This window comes from Mesoplodon mirus, assembly GCF_964341445.2.
Source record: "Mesoplodon mirus genome assembly, chromosome: 7".
Lineage (NCBI taxonomy): Eukaryota > Metazoa > Chordata > Mammalia > Artiodactyla > Ziphiidae > Mesoplodon > Mesoplodon mirus.
In genome coordinates, this window is record NC_138983.1 from 100170608 (window position 1) to 100189262 (window position 18655).

The 18655-nt window shown below is 44.3% G+C and overlaps 1 protein-coding gene across 1 annotated transcript in view; it reads left to right on the forward strand.

Annotated features, from left to right (window-relative positions):
* The window catches only part of LOC309808907 (forkhead-associated domain-containing protein 1-like), a gene marked incomplete at both ends in the record, with an annotated part of 97925 nt that overhangs the window by 40341 nt on the left and 38929 nt on the right, over positions 1–18655 (forward strand). Inside the window, 3 exons of the mRNA XM_082629477.1 lie at positions 1800–1909; positions 5008–5244; positions 17370–17493. Coding sequence (XP_082485603.1) covers positions 1800–1909; positions 5008–5244; positions 17370–17493 — 471 coding nt within the window. The remainder of the gene's footprint in view (positions 1–1799; positions 1910–5007; positions 5245–17369; positions 17494–18655) is intronic.

Sequence of the window (18655 nt, forward strand, 5' to 3'; positions counted from 1 at the left end):
ATACACAATCAGTGTAAAATAAACCCCAGATTTCAAAGGCTTCATGCCTCGAAGAAAAAGAATATAAAATATCTCCATATTTTTTGTCGATTACGTGTTGAAATGATGTTTTTTTAATGTATTGGGTTAAATCAAATTGATCATTAAAAAATTCATCTCTCCTTTTTACCTTTTTAATGCGACTACTAGAAAATTGAAAATTGCATTCTGTAGCTCCCATGATTTCTCTATCAGGCACTGCTGCTATAGTCAGTTAGGACTTAGCTGCTCAGGATCCAAGAGAGTCAGATGGGGGCAGTGAGCTTCAAATAAAAGTTTTCTAATCATGGACCTAGTTGGGGAGGTGGAGGGAGAGAAAATGGGCAGCTGCTGAAGTTCCAGGCCCTTCTGTTCCTCGTGCCCCAGGAAACACTGTGGCCAGGGCTGCTCATTCAACACGCAAGGCTGTGCATTCTCCGGGCACCACAGGCCATCAGCTATGTCCACTAGAGGTTCTGGGGTCCACAAACAGGTTTGAGACCTGGCTGGGGGGCAGGAATCTTTGATTCTAAAATGCATAAATAAAAAAGGCAGAAGCAAAATGAATAAATGATGAATGTCCACAAACATGATAGTGCGTGCTTCATTCATCATTAATGTTAATACTCATTAAAGTTTCATCACCACTGAAAACAATTTGTTCAGCTTCTCACTTCACAGGAAGATAAGAATGTGCAGTGACTGTCCAGAAACCATAGTCACTTAGAAATTTAAAATACGCTGCTTGGGCCCAAGTGGTTTCACAAGTAGAATTATAGAAATCTTTACAAACGTTTCTACACCAAGAAAATGGTTTCTACACCATTCAGTGTTGATGTGAGTGAATTGCGAGATGTCTGATGTGATACAGAGTGGGGCCCCCAAACACAATGCCATACTCCCCGAAAGTCATATAAACAGGCCTTGTAATATTGGGGTAAATAAGAAAAAAATTAGGAAAGCTTAAATGTCTATCAAGTGGATTCTACTTAAACACGTTTGGCACACTTGGACAATGGACCACAATGCTACCCTTGAAAAGAACCCAGTACAGCCTCAAATACTGACATGGGAAGATGTTTTTCATATTGTTAGCTGAAAAGTAAGCTGGATAAGAATCTCTGACATGTAAATGCATTTTTGTTTTTTGAAAAGATATGACTGCAATAAAAAATATATAGCTAATGTTTAGTGCTAAATGCTCTACTTGAGGGGTCAGCAAACTTTTCCTGTAAAGAGCCAGATAGTAAATACTTTAGGATTTGTGGGTCACATGGTCTGTGCTGCAACTAGTCAGCTCTGCCTTTGTAGCTGGGAAGCAGCCATAAATAATATGTAAATCAATCACTGTGGCTGTGTTGCAATAAAACTTTATTTACAAAAATAGGCAGAAGGCCAGATTTGGCCGCAGGGCCATAGTTTGCCAACCCCTGCTCTATATCATTATTCTATTTAATCTCCAGATAGCCCTTTATAGCAGAGACTATCAGTGATCCTAAATTATGTATGTGGAAACTAAGGCTTAGAAAGAGCAAATGACTTGCCCAAGGTCATCAGCTCTTATGCAGCATAGAAAAAAGTCTGGAAAGAGACACACCACAGTGCATCAGTGCAGTTAATGCTGGGGAAGAGAAATGAGGCAGCTCTTACCCTTTCCTGTCCTCCTGTAATGCTTTCAGTGCATAAGTCTCATGAATGTGAAGGTTAATCTGAAAATATTTTTTAAGACTTTGGGGAAACTCACAGTCTCCTCTGCATTCTCTGTTGATCTTGTGTGTTAGTGTGGACCAACGCGGCGGAACTGTCGGAACAATCAGTGGCCGAGGAAATTCCTGGGGCAGAGCCCTACAGAGAAATTTTTGTGGACCAGGACCTGGCCCAGTACGATAAGGTGAGGGGTCTCGGGGAAGCACAGAGCTACAGCAGCAAGAGGGACCATGGAGAGATTGCCACTGCCTCTTGTTCTCTGTGTCTCAAGGACTGTCCCTTTTTCCTACTTCCAAGAAACCACCTCTTCCTCCCAAGACATTCAGCCAGGTTTGGCCACTGCTCATTTTATCCCAAATAACATCTACAACTACAAGGTACTGAGCACCTACTGTGTGCTGGGCCATGTCCTGTGCACTTGACATTTATTAGCTCGTTAATCTTCACCATCTTCAAACTAGATTTTATCAGCCTCACTTTGCAGATGAGGAAACTGAAGCTCAGAGAGGTTCAGTGATGTGTTCACGGCTGCCCAATGCAAGGAGCAGTGTTAGGATTCAAAGCGAGGTCTGGTTAGCTTCTCAGCGGGTACTTCTAACTCCCACACAGTAATCACTTGGTCAACCTTCAGTGATGGAACAGTGACGCAAAAACACGTTCCTAGCAGGAGGAATTGAGCCCTGAAGTCAGGGAGGCCTGGGCCAAGAGACTCGTTAAAGAACCAGAGAGGTTTAAAGCAGGGATGCGAGCAGAACAGGTGGATTCAAGCCATCCTGGGAAGGGCCCAGGTCAATTTCTCCCCACTTAGACACGACTCGAAAGTTACTCTAAAAGAAGCAGTCTATAATATCTCGCTTTCCTTCAGGGCCAGGGCCTGCTCCTGCATCAATTCTCAGAGTCTGTGAGGAGCAGACCTACCTGGGGTTCTTGTCAGACATGGAAATCCAAACCTTCAGGAGGCAGGGGGTTCCAACCAGGCATCCTGGGACCAGACTCTGAAAAATGTTGCAGAAAGGCGAGAAGCCACACTCAGATTCTGTATTTATCACTGTGTAACAAGCCATCCCAAAACTTAGCGGCTTCAAACAGCAATTCATTATTCCCCAGAATCTATGGGTTGACCTGGAAGGTTCCTTTGCTCGCGTCCCCTGGCCTCACTCATGCGGCCTCAGTCAGCCGCTGGCTTGGCCAGTTTGGTGGTCGGTCTCCATTGGCCTCCTTCCCACATCTAGGGCCTCAGCCAGGATGCCTGGACGGGTGCGCCCCTTTGTGCATGTGGTTTTTCATCACAGCACGGTGGTCTCGGGGTTCCCAGAGGGCCAGAGCAGAAGCTGCACAGCCTGTAAGAACTTGCCTGGAGATCATGCAGCATCACTTCCACTCCATTCCATTGGTTAAAGCAAGTCACGGGGCCAGCCCAGACTAGAGGGTGGGGAAATAGACTGGATGGCAAAACTGCAAAGTATTTGTTGCCATTTTTCAACCTGCCTCAATTTTAACTCGGAAATATAGTGCAACCACTATAATTTTTTCTATTTATAGAAAATGTTTATAAGCCATTTATCATTTTTTCTATTTATAATAGAAAGAATTCTTTCTCTTTATAAGTCGTTTATACCCTGACTTGCCAGGACTCCTTCAAGTGACAATAAACAAATTAGCTTGAGGGGGAGCATCGATTAGCTCAACTTATTGGAAAATTTAAAGGGCCACTAGCTTCAGGTATGGCTAGATCCAGGAGCTTGAATAATGTCATCAGAACACCTCCCCACTACCAACCTCTCCCCTCTGTTTCCCTCAGAGTCTGGCTTTCTACATAAGGCTGGCTTTGTGTGTCAGAAAAGACAAACTCAGGCAAACAAGCCTACATATTTAAAGTTTATGATCCAAAAGAAGGCAAGATCCTCTCCCTCTGTAATCGATGTGTGAAATCTCTGATTGACCAGCTTGGGCCACATGCACATGGGGAGGTGGGACAGGAAGGAGCAGGGCACATGACTGACAATCCTACCCAGACCCCATGGAAGGAGGAACGCTCCCTCCAGAAGGGAAAAGGGACCCTCAGCAGGAAAGCAGAACCCACAGCTGTCCACTGCCCTCTGCAAACTTCTTATATTCCAGCACTGTCACGGGGCCTGGCACTTAGTTGCTGCCCTATGAATGTTTGTTGCATGAAAAATGAATAAGCACCTGGCTGATCATAACAGGGTGAAACAGGGGAAACTGCCCAGGAGTAGGGAATATGTCTGATGCTCTCTCTTGAAGTTTTGCCACCAACTTTCACAAGGACCCAAAGGAAGGCCCCTGGCAGCAGCTGGCAATGTCAGACAGGCTTTCTCATGAGCGAGACCCTGTCCTTCCCCAGGTCACGGAGCTAGCAGGTCGTGAGGCTGACTGGACGGCTCTCCTGGGAATGAGCTGGCCCAGAAATTGCCCGTTTACCTCCTCCTGTGACTGCTTTGGAAAAGGCCTCTGGGGAATTTTTTCTTCTTCTTCTTCTTCTTCAGTTTTTCTGACATTTTATTGATAACGTCTGGTGAGAAGTTTGGGGGAATTTTTTTTTCCTTTTTTGGAAAACCTAACCAATTCTTTGGCTGCAGAGCTTTTTCACTGGAGAGATGGAGGACAGGGTGAATTATACCTGTGGGTAAAGTCTACCAGCAATTTTGTTTTTCCAGCCGAAAGTTTACATGAGCCCATGCAAATAAATCAGTATTCCTGTCTCATTTACTTTCCAGATTGAGTTACCTGGAAAAAATTCATACATGAATAGCCAAAAGAGGCAGGAAATATTAGAAGAGAGGAAAGGGAAAACAAATAGTTCACAATGTTTTAAGCTAAAACAAATAACCCTCATTATAGGCAGAAAGTGGTCAAACAGAATGTTGTTTTCCTAAGTACCTTTCCTAGGTCCCCAGTGTGCTAGGCTGTATATTATAAATGAAATCATTCTAAGTAAACTTCCTAGCAACAAATGTTCCCAAGTGGGATGGTTGTTCTTAATATGAAAGTCTAATTCTCGGGGAAAGGAAAGTTTCCGTACCTGTGAGGTACAGACATCCATTACAGGAGTCTATATACAAGTACATCATTTTAACCCAATTCTTGTCTCTATGAGATTTTCCAAGTGACAGAGATAGCCTTGAAAGTCTGCTTTTTCCCTCCCTGCCTGCCCTCACCTTCCCAAAGAATGATACCATATTTTTCCTGTCTTTCTTTAAATGGGCTCAGCCTTACATCCAGACCCACACCTAGTAAATTTCCCATCTGTCCTCCACCCAGGATGAAATAATTCTGCTGCTGGGAAAAGAAGTCAGCCGTCTCTCCGATTTTGAACTTGAATCTAAATACAAAGACACCGTGATAGCAAGCCTGCAGAACCAAGTGGCCAACCTGAGGCAGAAGCTGTTGGAAACAGCCACCTCCAGGCAGAAGGAGAGGGTGATCCCGCCCAAGTTTCAGGTTCTGCATGAAGAGGATGATGCCCAACAGAGAGAGATCCAGAGCTTGAAAAACCAGGTAGGGCTCAGAGACAAGTGGGTCGGGGCCTTGGGGTCACAACACAGGGTGACAGCTCTCAGGTAGAGCCTGGGGGGAGCCACCCGGGTAGTTAGAAATGGGCAGTCAGCACAGCATGGTGAAGAGTGCAGATCCAGGGAGTGGAGGGTTGGCAAGTTTCTAGCCTTGTAAGAACAATATTAGATTTGATTAAGTGCCTACCATGTTCAGGCCCCGGTGCAGGTGCTTTGGGTGCATTAGCTTATTTATTTATTTATTTACTTATTTAATGTATTTATTTATGGCTGCATTGGGTCTTCGTTGCTGTGCACGGGCTTTCTCTAGTTGCAGTGAGTAGGGGCTACTCTTCACTGCGGTACGTGGGCTTCTCATTTCAGTGGCTTCTCTTGCTGCAGAGCATGGGCTCTAGGCACGTGGGCTTCAGTAGTTGCAGCATGAGGGCTTCAGTAGCTGTGGCTCACGGACTCTAGAGTGCAGGCTCAGTAGTTGTGGCCCACGGGCATAGTTTCTCCACAGCATGTGGGATCTTCCTGGACCAGGGCTCGAACTCGTGTCCCCTGCATTGGCAGGCAGATTCTTAACCACTGCACCATGAGGGAAGTCCCCTCATTAGCTATTTAAACCTCAGTCTTCTGGCAGATGCCATTCTACAGATGAGGAGACTGAGGCACGCTCAGAGATGCCCAGGAGCTTGTTACAGCTTGCACAGCAAGTGAGAGGCAGTGATGTGATTTGGGCTCAGCTCTGCCACCTTGTACACCTCATGCTTTCACACCCACTTTGCATTTCCACCCAACTCCTGTCGCTTCAGTGACCACTTCTCACACCCACCCGGACCCAGCCAGAAAGAGCTGGAGATGGGGAGAAGGAACCCCACAGTGTTCCAAACACTGAGGCCTTTATCAAACCCTGAAGGCAGCTGCTGGTTCATTTATAGGGAATTTCACCAAAAATTCTCCACCCAGAATGTTTGGATTTACCAGTCAACTTCCTTCCTCCTGAAACTAAATCCAAAAAAAAAAAAATTTAAGTTTTAAAGAACTACTTTAAAATTGGCCACTGATCTTGTTCATAAATTATATCTCAACAAAGTTGATAAAAAAGCAATTGGTCATTGATGAATTTTGGCCTCAGTGCATAATTCTGCTTAAAACCGTAGTCAGATTTGGTTCAACATGGTGGAGTAGAAGGACATGTTCTCACTCCCTCTTTCGAGAACACTGGAATCACAACTAACTGCTGAACAATCATCGACAGGAAGACACTGGAGCTCACCAAAAAGATACCCCACATGCAAAGACAAAGGAGAAGGCGCAAAGAGACAGTAGGAGGGGCGCAATCCCAATGAAATCAAATCCCATCACTGCTGGGTGGGTGACTCACAAACTGCAGAACACTTATACCACAGAAGTCCACCCACTGGAGTGAAGGTTCTGAGCTCAACATCGGGCTTCCCAACCTGGGGGTCTGGCAATGGGAGGAGGAATTCCTAGAGACTCAGACTTTGAAGGCTAGTGGGATTTGATTGCAGGACTTTGGCAGGACTGGGGGAAAGAGAGATTCCACTCTTGGAGGGCACACACAAAGTAGTGTGTGCATTGGGACCCAGGGGAAGGAGCAGTGACCCCCATAGGAGACTGAACCAGACCTACCTGCTAGTGTTGGAGGGTCTCCTGCAGAGGCGGGGGGCAGCTGTGGCTCACCAAGGGACAAGGACACTGGCAGCAGAAGTTCTGGGAAGTATTCCTTGGCATGAGCCCTCCCAGAGTATGCCATTAACCCCACCAAAGAGCCCGGGTAGGCTCCAGTGTTGGGTCACCTCAGGCCAAACAACTAACAGGGAGGGAAACCAACCCACCCATCAGCAGACAAGCAGATTAAAGTTTTACTGAGCTCTGCCCACCATTGCAAGAGCCAGCTCTACCCAGCACCAGTCCCTCCCATCAGGAAACTTCCACAAGCCTCTTAGATAGCCTCATCCACCAGAGGGCAGACAGCAGCAGCAAGAAGAACTACAATCCTGCAGCCTGTGGAACAAAAACCATATCCACAGAAAGACAGCGAAGATGAAAAGGCAGAGGGCTATGTAACAGATGAAGGAACAAGATAAAACCCCAGAAAAACAACTAAATGAAATGGAGAGAGGCAATCTTCCAGAAAAAGAATTCAGAATAATGATAGTGAAGATGATCCTGGACCTCAGAAAAAGAATGGAGGCAAAGATCCAGAAGATGCAAGAAACGTTTAACAAAGATCTAGAAGAATTCAAGAACAAACAAACAGAGATGAAGAGTACAATAACTGAAAAAAAAATACACTAGAAGGAATCAATAGAATAACTGGGGCAAAAGAACGGATAAGTGACCTGGAATACAGAATGGTGGAATTCACTGCTGCGGAACAGAATAAAGATAAAAGAATGAAAAGAAATGAAGACAGCTTAAGAGACCTCGGGGACAACATTAAACACAACAACGTTCACATTATACGGGTCCCAGAAGGAGAAGAGAGAGAGACAGGACCCGAGAAGATATTGAAGAGATTATAGTCAAAAACTTCCCTAACATCGGAAAGGAAATAGCCACCCAAGTCCAGGAAGCACAGAGAGTCCCATACAGGAGAAACCCAAGGAGAAACACACCGAGACACATAGTAATCAACTTGGCAAAAATTAAAGAAAAATTATTGACAGCAGCAAGGGAAAAATGACAAATAACATACAAGGGAACTCCCAGAAGGTTACCAGCTGATTTCTCAGCAGAAAGTCTACAAGCCAGAAGGGAGTGGCATGATATACTTAAAGTGATGAAAGGGAAGAACCTACAACCAAGATTACTCTACCCAGCAAGGATCTCATTCAGATTCGATGGAGAAATCAAAAGCTTGACAGACAAGCAAAAGATAAGAGAATTGAGCACCACCAAACCAGCTCTACAACAAATGTTAAAGGAACTTCTGTAAGTGGGAAACACAAGAGAAGAAAAGGACCTACAAAAACAAACCCAAAACAATTAAGAAAATGGTCATAGGAACATACATATCGATAATTACCTTAAACGCGAATGGATTAAATGCTCCAACCAAAAGACACAGGGTTGCTGAAAGGATACAAAAACAAGAACCATCTATATGCTGTCTACAGGAGACCCACTTCAGACCTAGGGACACATACAGACTGAAAGTGAGGGGATGGAAAAAGATATTCCATGCAAATGGAAATCAAAGGAAAGCTGGAGTAGCAATACTCATATCAGATAAATTAGACTTTAAAATAAAGAATGTTACAAGAGACAAGGAAGGACACTACGTAATGATCAAGGGATCAATCCAAGAAGAAGATATAACAATTATAAATATATATGCACCCAGCATAGGAGCACCTCAATACATAAGGCAACTGCTAACAGCTCTAAAAGAGGAAATCAACAGTAACACAATAATAGTGGGGGACTTGAACACCTCACTTACACCAATGGACAGATCATCCAAAGAGAAAATTAATAAGGAAACACAAGCTTTAAATGACACAATAGACCAGATAGATTTAATTGATATTTGTAGGACATTCCGTCCAAAAACAGCGGATTGCACTTTCTTCTCAAGTGCGCATGGAACATTTTCCAGGATAGATCACGTCTTGGGTCAAAAATCAAGCCTCAGGAAATTTAAGAAAATTAAAATCATATCAAGCATCTTTTCTGACCACAACGCTATGAGATTAGAAATGAATTACAGGGAAAAACCTGTAAAAAACACAAACACACGGAGGCTAAACAGTACGTTACTAAATAACCAAGAGATCACTGAAGAAATCAAAGAGGAAATCAAAAAATACCTTGAGACAAATGACAATGAAAACACGACGATCCAAAACCTATGGGATGCAGCAAAAGCATCCCATAGTTTTAGAGGGAAGTTTATAGCTATAGAAGCCCACCTCAAGAAACAAGAAAAATCTCAAATAAACAATCTAACGTTACACCTAAAGGAACTAGAGAAAGAAGAACAAACAAAACCCAAAGTGAGCAGAAGGAAAGAAATCATAAAGATCAGAGCAGAAATAAATGAAATAGAAACAAAGAAAACAATAGCAAAGATCAATAAAACTAAAAGGTGGTTCTTTGAGAAGTTAAACAAAATTGATAAACCATTAGCCAGACTCATCAAGAAAAAGAGGGAGAGGACTCAAATCAATAAAATTAGAAAGGAAAAAGAAGTTACAACAGACACCGCAGAAATACAAAGCATCCTAAGAGACAACTACAAGCAACTCTATGCCAATAAAATGGACAACCTGGAAGACATGAACAAATTCTTAGAAAGTTATAACCTTTCAAGTCTGAACCAGGAAGAAATAGAAAATATGAACAGACCAATCACAAGTAATGGAATTGAAACTGTGATTAAAAATCTTCCAACAAACAGAAGTCCAGGACCAGAAGGCTTCACAGGTGAATCCTATCAAACATTTAGAGACGAGCTAACACCCATCCTTCTCAAACTCTTCCAAAAAATTGCAGAGGAAGGAACACTCCCAAACTCATTCTCTGAGGCCACCATCACCCTGATACCAAAACCAGACAAAGATACTACAAAAAAAGAAAATTACAGACCCATATGACTGATGAATATAGATGCAAAAATCTTCAACAAAATACTAGCAAACAGAATCCAACAACACATTAAAAGGATCATACACCATCATCAAGTGGGATTTACCCCAGAGAGGCAAGGATTCTTCAATATATGCAAATCAATCAATGTGATACACGATATTAACAAATTGAAAAAGAAAAACCATATGATCATCTCAATGGATGCAGAAAACACTTTTGACAAAATTCAACACTGATTTATGATAAAAACTCTCCAGAAAGTGGGCATAGAGGGCCTACTTCAACATTCTAAAGGCCATATATGACAAAGCCACAGCAAACATCATTCTCAATGGTGAAAAACTGAAAGCATTTCCTCTAAGATCAGGAACAAGACAAGGATGTCCACTCTCACTACTATTCTTCAACATAGTTTTGGAAGTCCTAGCCACAGCAATCAGTGAAGAAAAAGCAATAAAAGGAATCCAAATTGAAAAAGAAGAAGTAAAACTGTCACTGTTTGCAGATGACAGGATACTCTACAGAGAGAATCCTAAAGATGGCACCAGAAATCTGCTAGAGCTAATCAATGAACTTGGTCAAGTTGCAGGACACAAAATGAATGCACAGAAATCTCTTGCATTCCTATACACTAATGATGAAAAATCTGAAAGAGAAATTAAGGAAACACTCCCATGTACCACTGCAACCAAAAAATACAATAGCTAGGAATAAACCTACCTAGGGAGGCAAAGACCTGTATGCAGAAAACTGTAAGACACTGATGAAAGAAATTAAAGATGATAGCAACAGATGGAGAGATATACCACGTTCTTGGATTGGAAGAATCAATATTGTGAAAATGGCTATACTACCCAAAGCAATCTACAGATTCAATGCAATCCCTATCAAATTACCAATGGCATTTTTTAGAGAACTGGAACAAAAAAGCTTAAAATTTGTGTGGAGACACAAAAGACCCTGAATAGCCAAATCAGTCTTGAGGGGAAAAAACGGAGATGGAGGAATCAGACTCCCTAAATTCAGCCTATACTACAAAGCCACAGTAATCAAGACAATATGGTACTGGCACAAAAACAGAAATATAGGTCAATGGAACTGGATAGAAAGCCCAGAGATAAACCCACGCACCTATGGTCAACTAATCTATGACAAAGGAGGCAAGGATATACAGTGGAGAAAAGACAGTCTCTTCAATAAGTGGTGATGGGAAAACTGGACAGCTACATGTAAAAGAATGAAATTAGAACACTCCCTAATGCCATACACAAAAATAAACTCAAAATGGATTAGAGACCTAAATGTAAGACCAGACACTATAAAATTCTTAGAGGAAAACATAGGAAGAACACTCTTCGACATAAATCACAGCAAGATATTTTTTGATCCACTTCCTAGAGTAATGGAAATAAATACCAAAATAAACAAATGGGACCTAATGAAACTTCAAAGCTTTTGCACAGCAAAGGAAACCATAAACAAGATGAAAAGACAACCCTCAGAATGGGAGAAAATATTTGCAAAGGAAGCAACTGACAAATGATTAATTTCCAAAATATATAAACAGCTCATGCAGCTCAATATTAAAAAAACAAACAACCCAATCCAAAAATGGGCAGAAAACCTAAATAGACATTTCTCCAAAGAAGATATACCGCTGGCCAAGAAGCACATGAAAAGCTGCTCAACATCATTAATTATTAGAGAAATGCAAATCAAAACTACAATGAGGTATCACCTCACACCAGTTAGAATGGGCATCATCAGAAAATCTACAAACAACAAATGCTGGAGACGGTGTGGAGAAAAGGGGACCGTCTTGCACTGTTGGTGGGAATGTAAATTGATACAGCCACTATGGAGAACAGTATGGAGGTTCCTTAAAAAACGAAAAATAGAATTACCATAGGACCCAGCAATCCCACTACTGGGCATATACCCAGAGAAAACCATAATTCAAAAAGCCACATGCACCCCAATGTTCATTGCAGTACTATTTACAATAGCCAGATCATGGAAGCAACCTAAATGCCCATCAACAGACGAATGGTTAAAGAGGAAATGGTACATATGTACAATGGAATATTACTCAGCCATAAAAAGGAACAAAATTGGGTTATTTGTAGAGACATGGATGCATCTAGAGACTGCCATACAGAGTGAAGTCAGAAAGAGAAGAACAAATATCATATATTAACACATATATTTGGAACCTAGAAAAATGGTAAAGATGAACCAGTTTGCAGAGCAGAAATGGAGACACACGTGTAGAGAACAAACGTATGGACACCAAGGGGGGAAAACGGCAGGGGGTGGGGATGGTGGTATGATGAATTCAGAGATTGGGATTTACATGTATACACTGATGTGTATAAAATGGGTGACTAATAAGAAAAGTATAAATAAATAAATAAACATTTAAAAAAAAGAGAGAGAGAAAAAAAAAAACCGTAGTCAGTGCTTGGGGGCCTTTGTTCTCTTGTGCTCTGTTTACTGTCTTTCCCTTCTGTAACCGATTCTAGGTACACAGTTTCAGTCCTAGAAATGGTGCTCTAGAAAGGACACAGATTGTGTATGGTGAACCTAGGAGATTCTAGCAGGAAACTGTAAGCTCCATGAAGGCAAAGGTTGGGCCCAGTAACCTTCTAGAACTCTGTTAGGACTGTGGCTGTTTGTTTGTTCTTTATTCATCCATCCATCCATCCGTCCATTAATCCAAAGAAATATTTTGGGGGGCCTATCCTGTGCCATGCCCTCTTCCAGGCTCTGAGAATTCAGCAGAGAACAAGACAGACATGATCCTTCCCCCTGTTATGCTCTAGTGAGGGAGACAGAATAAACAAGTCAACAAATACATGCTCTAATATTTAAATGAACTAATGACTCTCCTTCAAACCTGGTTTTCAAAAAACAATGAAAGTAACAGGTTCTGTAGGAATTATTAGTGCAAACAGCTACCTTGACATGTAGCTGACACATTAATGAGCATCTTTTTCTTGAACTGAACCCAATTTTGCTGAAATATTCCTTTCAGTTATTCTCCCATTTCAGAGGTTTCCTGAGAAAATGACATGTCTTTTTCAGGTACATGGACGAGGCTGAATTATTCCCACATACCTTTTTTTTTTTTTTTGGCCGTATCACGCACCTTGCAGGATCTTAGTTCCCTGACCAGGGATCAAACCCAGGCCTCCAGCAGTGGAAGCACAGAGTCCTAACCACTGGACTGCCAGGGAATTCCCCACATACCTTTTTTTAAATAATTGAAATATATTTGACATAGAATATTATATAATTTCCACATATCTTTGAATATCAGCCGGTCCCAATTTGAGTATTATTTAAAGTGGCTGCCGATATCTGGGGGAAAAAATGTTTTTTTACAAAGAAATTATCTAGAAATAATTACACTGATGCATCATGCTGTTGCCGCCCCTACCCCTGGAGCTTCACTTATAACTGAAGAAGAATATTTTATAGCAAGGCATATATGAACCAGAGGCTCCATTGGTTTGAACTCAAATCGAGTTTCATCCACTGACATTTTAGTTTCTTAAGTATTCTACTGCCTGCAGAGCATTCCACCAGAAGTGTAAGCCACATGGCAGGTTGATTTATGGTTCTGATTACTTTATGTGTTTTCCCTGGTCCCCGAAGGTGTGTGCATAATGATTTGCTCTCAGAGATCTTCGATCCGCTACAATATCACTAGAAAATTCTTACCTCCATGTGCTCTTATACGCCTGTGCTAATTAGAAGCCAAATTATCATCCTGAAACAATCACTCCTCCTAGCACTCTTAACTTTCTTATGATTCAGTGCCCATTTTATTACACAGCTTAACAGACATTAAACATCTTGGAATTTATGCCATTACAAACAATATGGATATTTACTTTGATAGTAAAAGTATCAAAGAGGTTTGAAGACTCTTTGGAGTTTTCCAGCAATCCGAAATCCTAAAACTCTGACACTCAGATTGAAATATTTTCAATCTGTCAAAACCACTGGAGTCTTAGAGGGGAACGTATGTTTTCCCTTCTGGAAGTTTGTCTCTGTGTGTTCTATCTCTGGTATCATGCAAATAAAAGCATTAAGCTGAGAAGAGCTTACAAACACTTTCAGTGTTCCAAGGACCTTTTATGGAAAAGTTGTAGTTCCCCCCAACAGAGAAAAGTAAGATGTGAAAGAATTTTTTCACTCAAAGTTTCCAAAGCACAAACATGCAAAAGTATAGCCTTGGGGAGAGTGGGGGTCAGAGTGACCTGTGTCCCCGCAACTTCTAGCATAGACCCCCCCCAATAATGTCTCAGGTGCCCCAGGGAAAAAGTAAGTGTAAGTGCCCCAAATGTCCTAGACTCTGAACCATGATGGTGCATGAAACGAGTCAGAAAACTTGTGAGACCTTGACGTATCTGTTAATTCTACCAGAGTAATAATGACAAGATTTCCAAGGACACAAACCAAGACCAAAGGCTGTGAGCGCCATCTGGTGGCCATATCAGCACGCCCGAACTCCATTACCTGGGCATGCCCAACACCTCCCCCCAATCTTTTTTTTTTTTTTTTTTTTAGTGTGATGCCCGCAACCTGGTCTGATGGTAAACAGGGAAATTCCTGTATTTCTTCTTTTGGAGGGATTATTTTTATTTAAGATACTGAATCTCTATTTACTCTTATAACAGTTAATTTTAATTTAATGCACGTTTTTAAGTTTAAAAAGGGAGCTGCTTCTACGAAAAATGCTAAGAAATTATAGTGGGGATAGCCAAGAGACATGGGAAAAATAGTGAAAGTGGTATATGAATGACTGAAGTTTAGGAACTCTCTTCGGGTGGGGTTGCTAGATAAAGTAAGGACACCCAGTTAAATTTGAATTTTAGAATTTCGTTTTAGTGTGTGTCCCAAATATTGCATGGGACACATTTGCACTAAAATATTATTCATTATCTGAAATCCTATTTTAAGTGAACATCCTTTTTTCCTCCCCTAAATCTGGCAACCTTACCTTAGGAGAACAAAGAAATTGCACCCAGGACTTCCCTGGTGGGACAGTGGTTAGGAATCCGCCTGCCAGTGCAGGGGACACGGGCTCGAGCCCTGGTCCGGGAAGATCCCACATGTCGCGGAGCATCTAAGCCCGTGCGCCACAACTACTGAGTCCCTCGTGCCACAACTACTGAAGCCCGTGTGCTTAGAGCCCAGGCTCTGCAACAAGAGAAGGCGCTGCAATAAGCCTGTGCACCGCAACAAAGACCCAACGCAACCAAAAATAAATAAATTTATTTTTAAAAAAAGAAAAGAAATTGCACCCTTCTCCTTGTCACTTCCATTTTGATCTATCAGAATAAGCTAGTGGGGCTTCCCTTGTGGTGCAGTGGTTGAGAGTCCGCTTGCCGATGCAGGGGACGCAGGTTCGTGCCCCGGTTCGGGAAGATCCCACATGCCGCAGAGCGGCTGGGCCCGTGGGCCATGGCCGCTGAGCCTGTGCGTCCGGAGCCTGTGCCCCACAACGGGAGAGGCCACAACAGTGAGAGGCCCGCGTACAGCAAAAAAAAAAAAAAAGAAAAGCAAAACAAGCTAGCTCTTGTCCTGTCTACGGATTGCGTGGCATTTATGCCCCAGTAAACGGGTCCCTGTGGGAGTACTGAGGCCTGACATCTGAAAAATCACAGGGCAAAGGCCCACAGTGCACCTTGAGGTGGGAAAGTCCTGGCCACTCAGAACAAGCAGTCTGGCCACATCAGACCGAGAGGGAGGGGGTTCTGGGCCCAGCTCTCTTTCCCGGCCTCTCGGGTACCTGCTCTGTGGAGGCCGAGGCCTGGCAGCTACTTTCGGGCCCTTACCAACGTTGCATTTGATGGAGAGCCTTCCGCACCCCACGTGTAGACCTAGACCCCTGGAGAGGGACCGGCCCTTGAGGGGGCTCTGATCCATGGATTTAGAGGGTGCTCACAGCAGCCATAGATAGAGCCGGCCTGTGGTGCTCCCACCCACGATTCCTGTATTTCCTCTTTTTTTTTTTTTTTTTTCTTTTTGTGGTACGCATGCCTCTCACTGTTGTGGTCTCTCCCAGTGCAGAGCACAGGCTCCGGACGCGCAGGCTCAGGGGCCATGGCTACGGGCCCAGCCGCTCCGCGGCATGTGGGATCTTCCCAGACCGGGACATGAACACGTGTCCCCTGCATCGGCAGGCAGACTCTCAACCACTGCACCACCAAGGAAGCCTTTGTATTTCCTCTTAATAACAACCACACTGGCGTTTAAGTGAGCCTGGCAAGGCTTACAAATGCACACATAAAGATTACCAACTATCTTCCCCAGAGACGCACGAGGGAAGCTGAAGCTAAAACACCCCGTGAGGGCTTACCTGGTGGCGCAGTGGTTGAGAGTCCGCCTGCCGATGCAGGGGACATGGGTTCGTGCCCCGGTCTGGGAAGATCCCACATGCCATGGAGCGGCTGGGCCCGTGAGCCATGGCCCCTGAGCCTGCGCGTCCGGAGCCTGTGCTCCACAAAGGGAGAGGCCACAACAGTGAGAGGCCCGCGTGCCGCAAAAAAAAAAAAAAAGAAAAAAAAAAAGAAAAAAAAAAAAACACCCCGTAGTAGGTAGAGGAGAGGACCGTCACAGCTCATCCCCCTGTGCCATGTGCCAGGCATGATCTGAGCACTGGTACACATGTTAACTTATTAAAATACTTCTCACAATCCTATCAGGCTGGGACTACCATCACCCCGCGTGCAGACTGAACAAAAGGAAACAGTACATGGTGTCCTGCTTGTGTTCCCAAAGCCCGTTAACTGGCAGAGACAGGACTTGAAGGCCACAGTCCGGCTCCCGAGTCCATGCCATGCTTTACAGCCTCCAACTTCTCACGCTCATTCCTAGAGCCACCTGGGAAGGAGGAACCAGGCAACTAAAGACTGGGTTTGAATCAGACTCCACGTCTGACCAGCCACGTGATCCCGAGCAGGGGGCCTCGCCTCTCTGAGTCTCAACCTGGCTCCCTTGCAAAATGGGCACATTAATGGGAACGTCAGCCTTCAGCAACGCTGTGACGAGTATCAGTGTAGCATGTGTGAACGGGCTTTGTAAACTCTGGAGTGTTCTGTGAGGTATAAACTACCCTCTATTCTCATTAGAGGGAATTCATTTCATAACCTGCTCCTGGCTTTTGAACTTTGCTGTGCATCCAGTCAGTGCTGGATGATCTGGAACCAACAGCTGGTCTATTTATGGCTGAAAACCCACAGGTCATAGGAAGACAGCAGCACCCGAGCCCCTGGGTGGCCACAAAGATAAGGTCCGTGTCTCGAGGACCGATGACATGGTGGTCACTGAAGGAACAGGCCCCCTCCTGCCCCTTCCACTAGTGACAACGGAAAACCTTGGTTTCCCCAACACCCCGATCCAAGATCAACCCGACTCTTTGCCCAACGTTGGAGAAGTACCGGCGTGTCCTGCAGGCCTGGCTGGCCCCCTCTGACTGTGTGTTGCCTCCTTCCACAGATCAGTGCCCTACAGCAAGGCTACAACCAGGTGCTGTGCCAGACCCTGTCTGAGAGAAACTTAGAAATCACCTCCCTGAAGCACGAGGCCGAGAACTTAAGGAGGGAGACCGCCATCACGTCAGGTGAGGCCCTTCTGCATTCAGGCCCCAGAGCTTCTGCCCTCCCCCTGCAGACATCACCAGTCAACCAGCGCACCTGTGCCCGTGACCTGGGTGCAGCCTCAGGGATCACCCGTGTCGGTGCATTAGAGTTCTCCCTCAGTGTAGGTTTCTTGCCACCCAGTTCCGAGGGCAGGGCCTGGTAAATATTTGAGAGAATGGTATCTCTTGGCTACAAGGTCTCCTGAGCACTGGCCCCACCAGGGAGAACACAGGTCGCCTTGTGGCTTGGGTGGTTCCACAAAGCAGCCTGAGTGCAAACTAGAGCGTGGACAAACTGGGGTCACTCCTTTAAGGCACCCATGGTCTCACCCATTTCAGCCGAGTGCACCTGGGCCCAAGGGAAACCATTTTCTAATTTGATCAGAGGTGGTTCCCTGATAAAGGGCTTGGGTTGGGAGAGGGGCAGCCAACACACAGCTGTGGCTGAGCTTTGATTCCCTGGATTCCTTCATTGCTTCCACATGTTTCTTGAGCTCCTACTAGGTGTCAGGCCCCGTTCCAGGCTCCGGGGAGGGAGAGCCAAAAAAGACAGTCAGATTCCTGTACTCACAGATTTGGGAGGGGGTGACAGACAATAAAAGTAAAGGGATGAATAAACAAGCCCACTTCAGAGAGCAGTGGTGCTGTGGAGAAAATAAACTGTGTGTCGTGGTGGCCAGCGCTTCAAGGGGGGAGGCCAAGGGGGACCAGCTTAGTGGGTGTGCAACCATGGAACTCAGGTGGGACTTGAACCCGTGGGCTGGGACTCGAACCCACTCAGAACCCACTATCTTTTAATCGAGATCACGCATCTGGTCTCGGGACTTAATAAAGCTCAGGTTCTTTATGTCTCATGCAGAAAGAATTCAGTGAGAGACAAAGTAAGAAGTGGATTGCTTTAGAGAGAAACACACTCCACAGACAGAGTGTGGGCCATTTCAGAAGGCTAGAGACCCCCAAATATGGGGCAGTTAGTTTTTATGGGCTGGGTAATTTTATAGGCTAATGAGTGGGAGGATTGGGACAACTCTAATATTTTGGGGAAGGGGCGGGGATTTCCAGGAATTGGGCCAACACCCACTTTTTTTTTTTTTTTCCTGTACGCGGGCCTCTCACAGTTGTGGCCTCTCCCATTGCGGAGCAC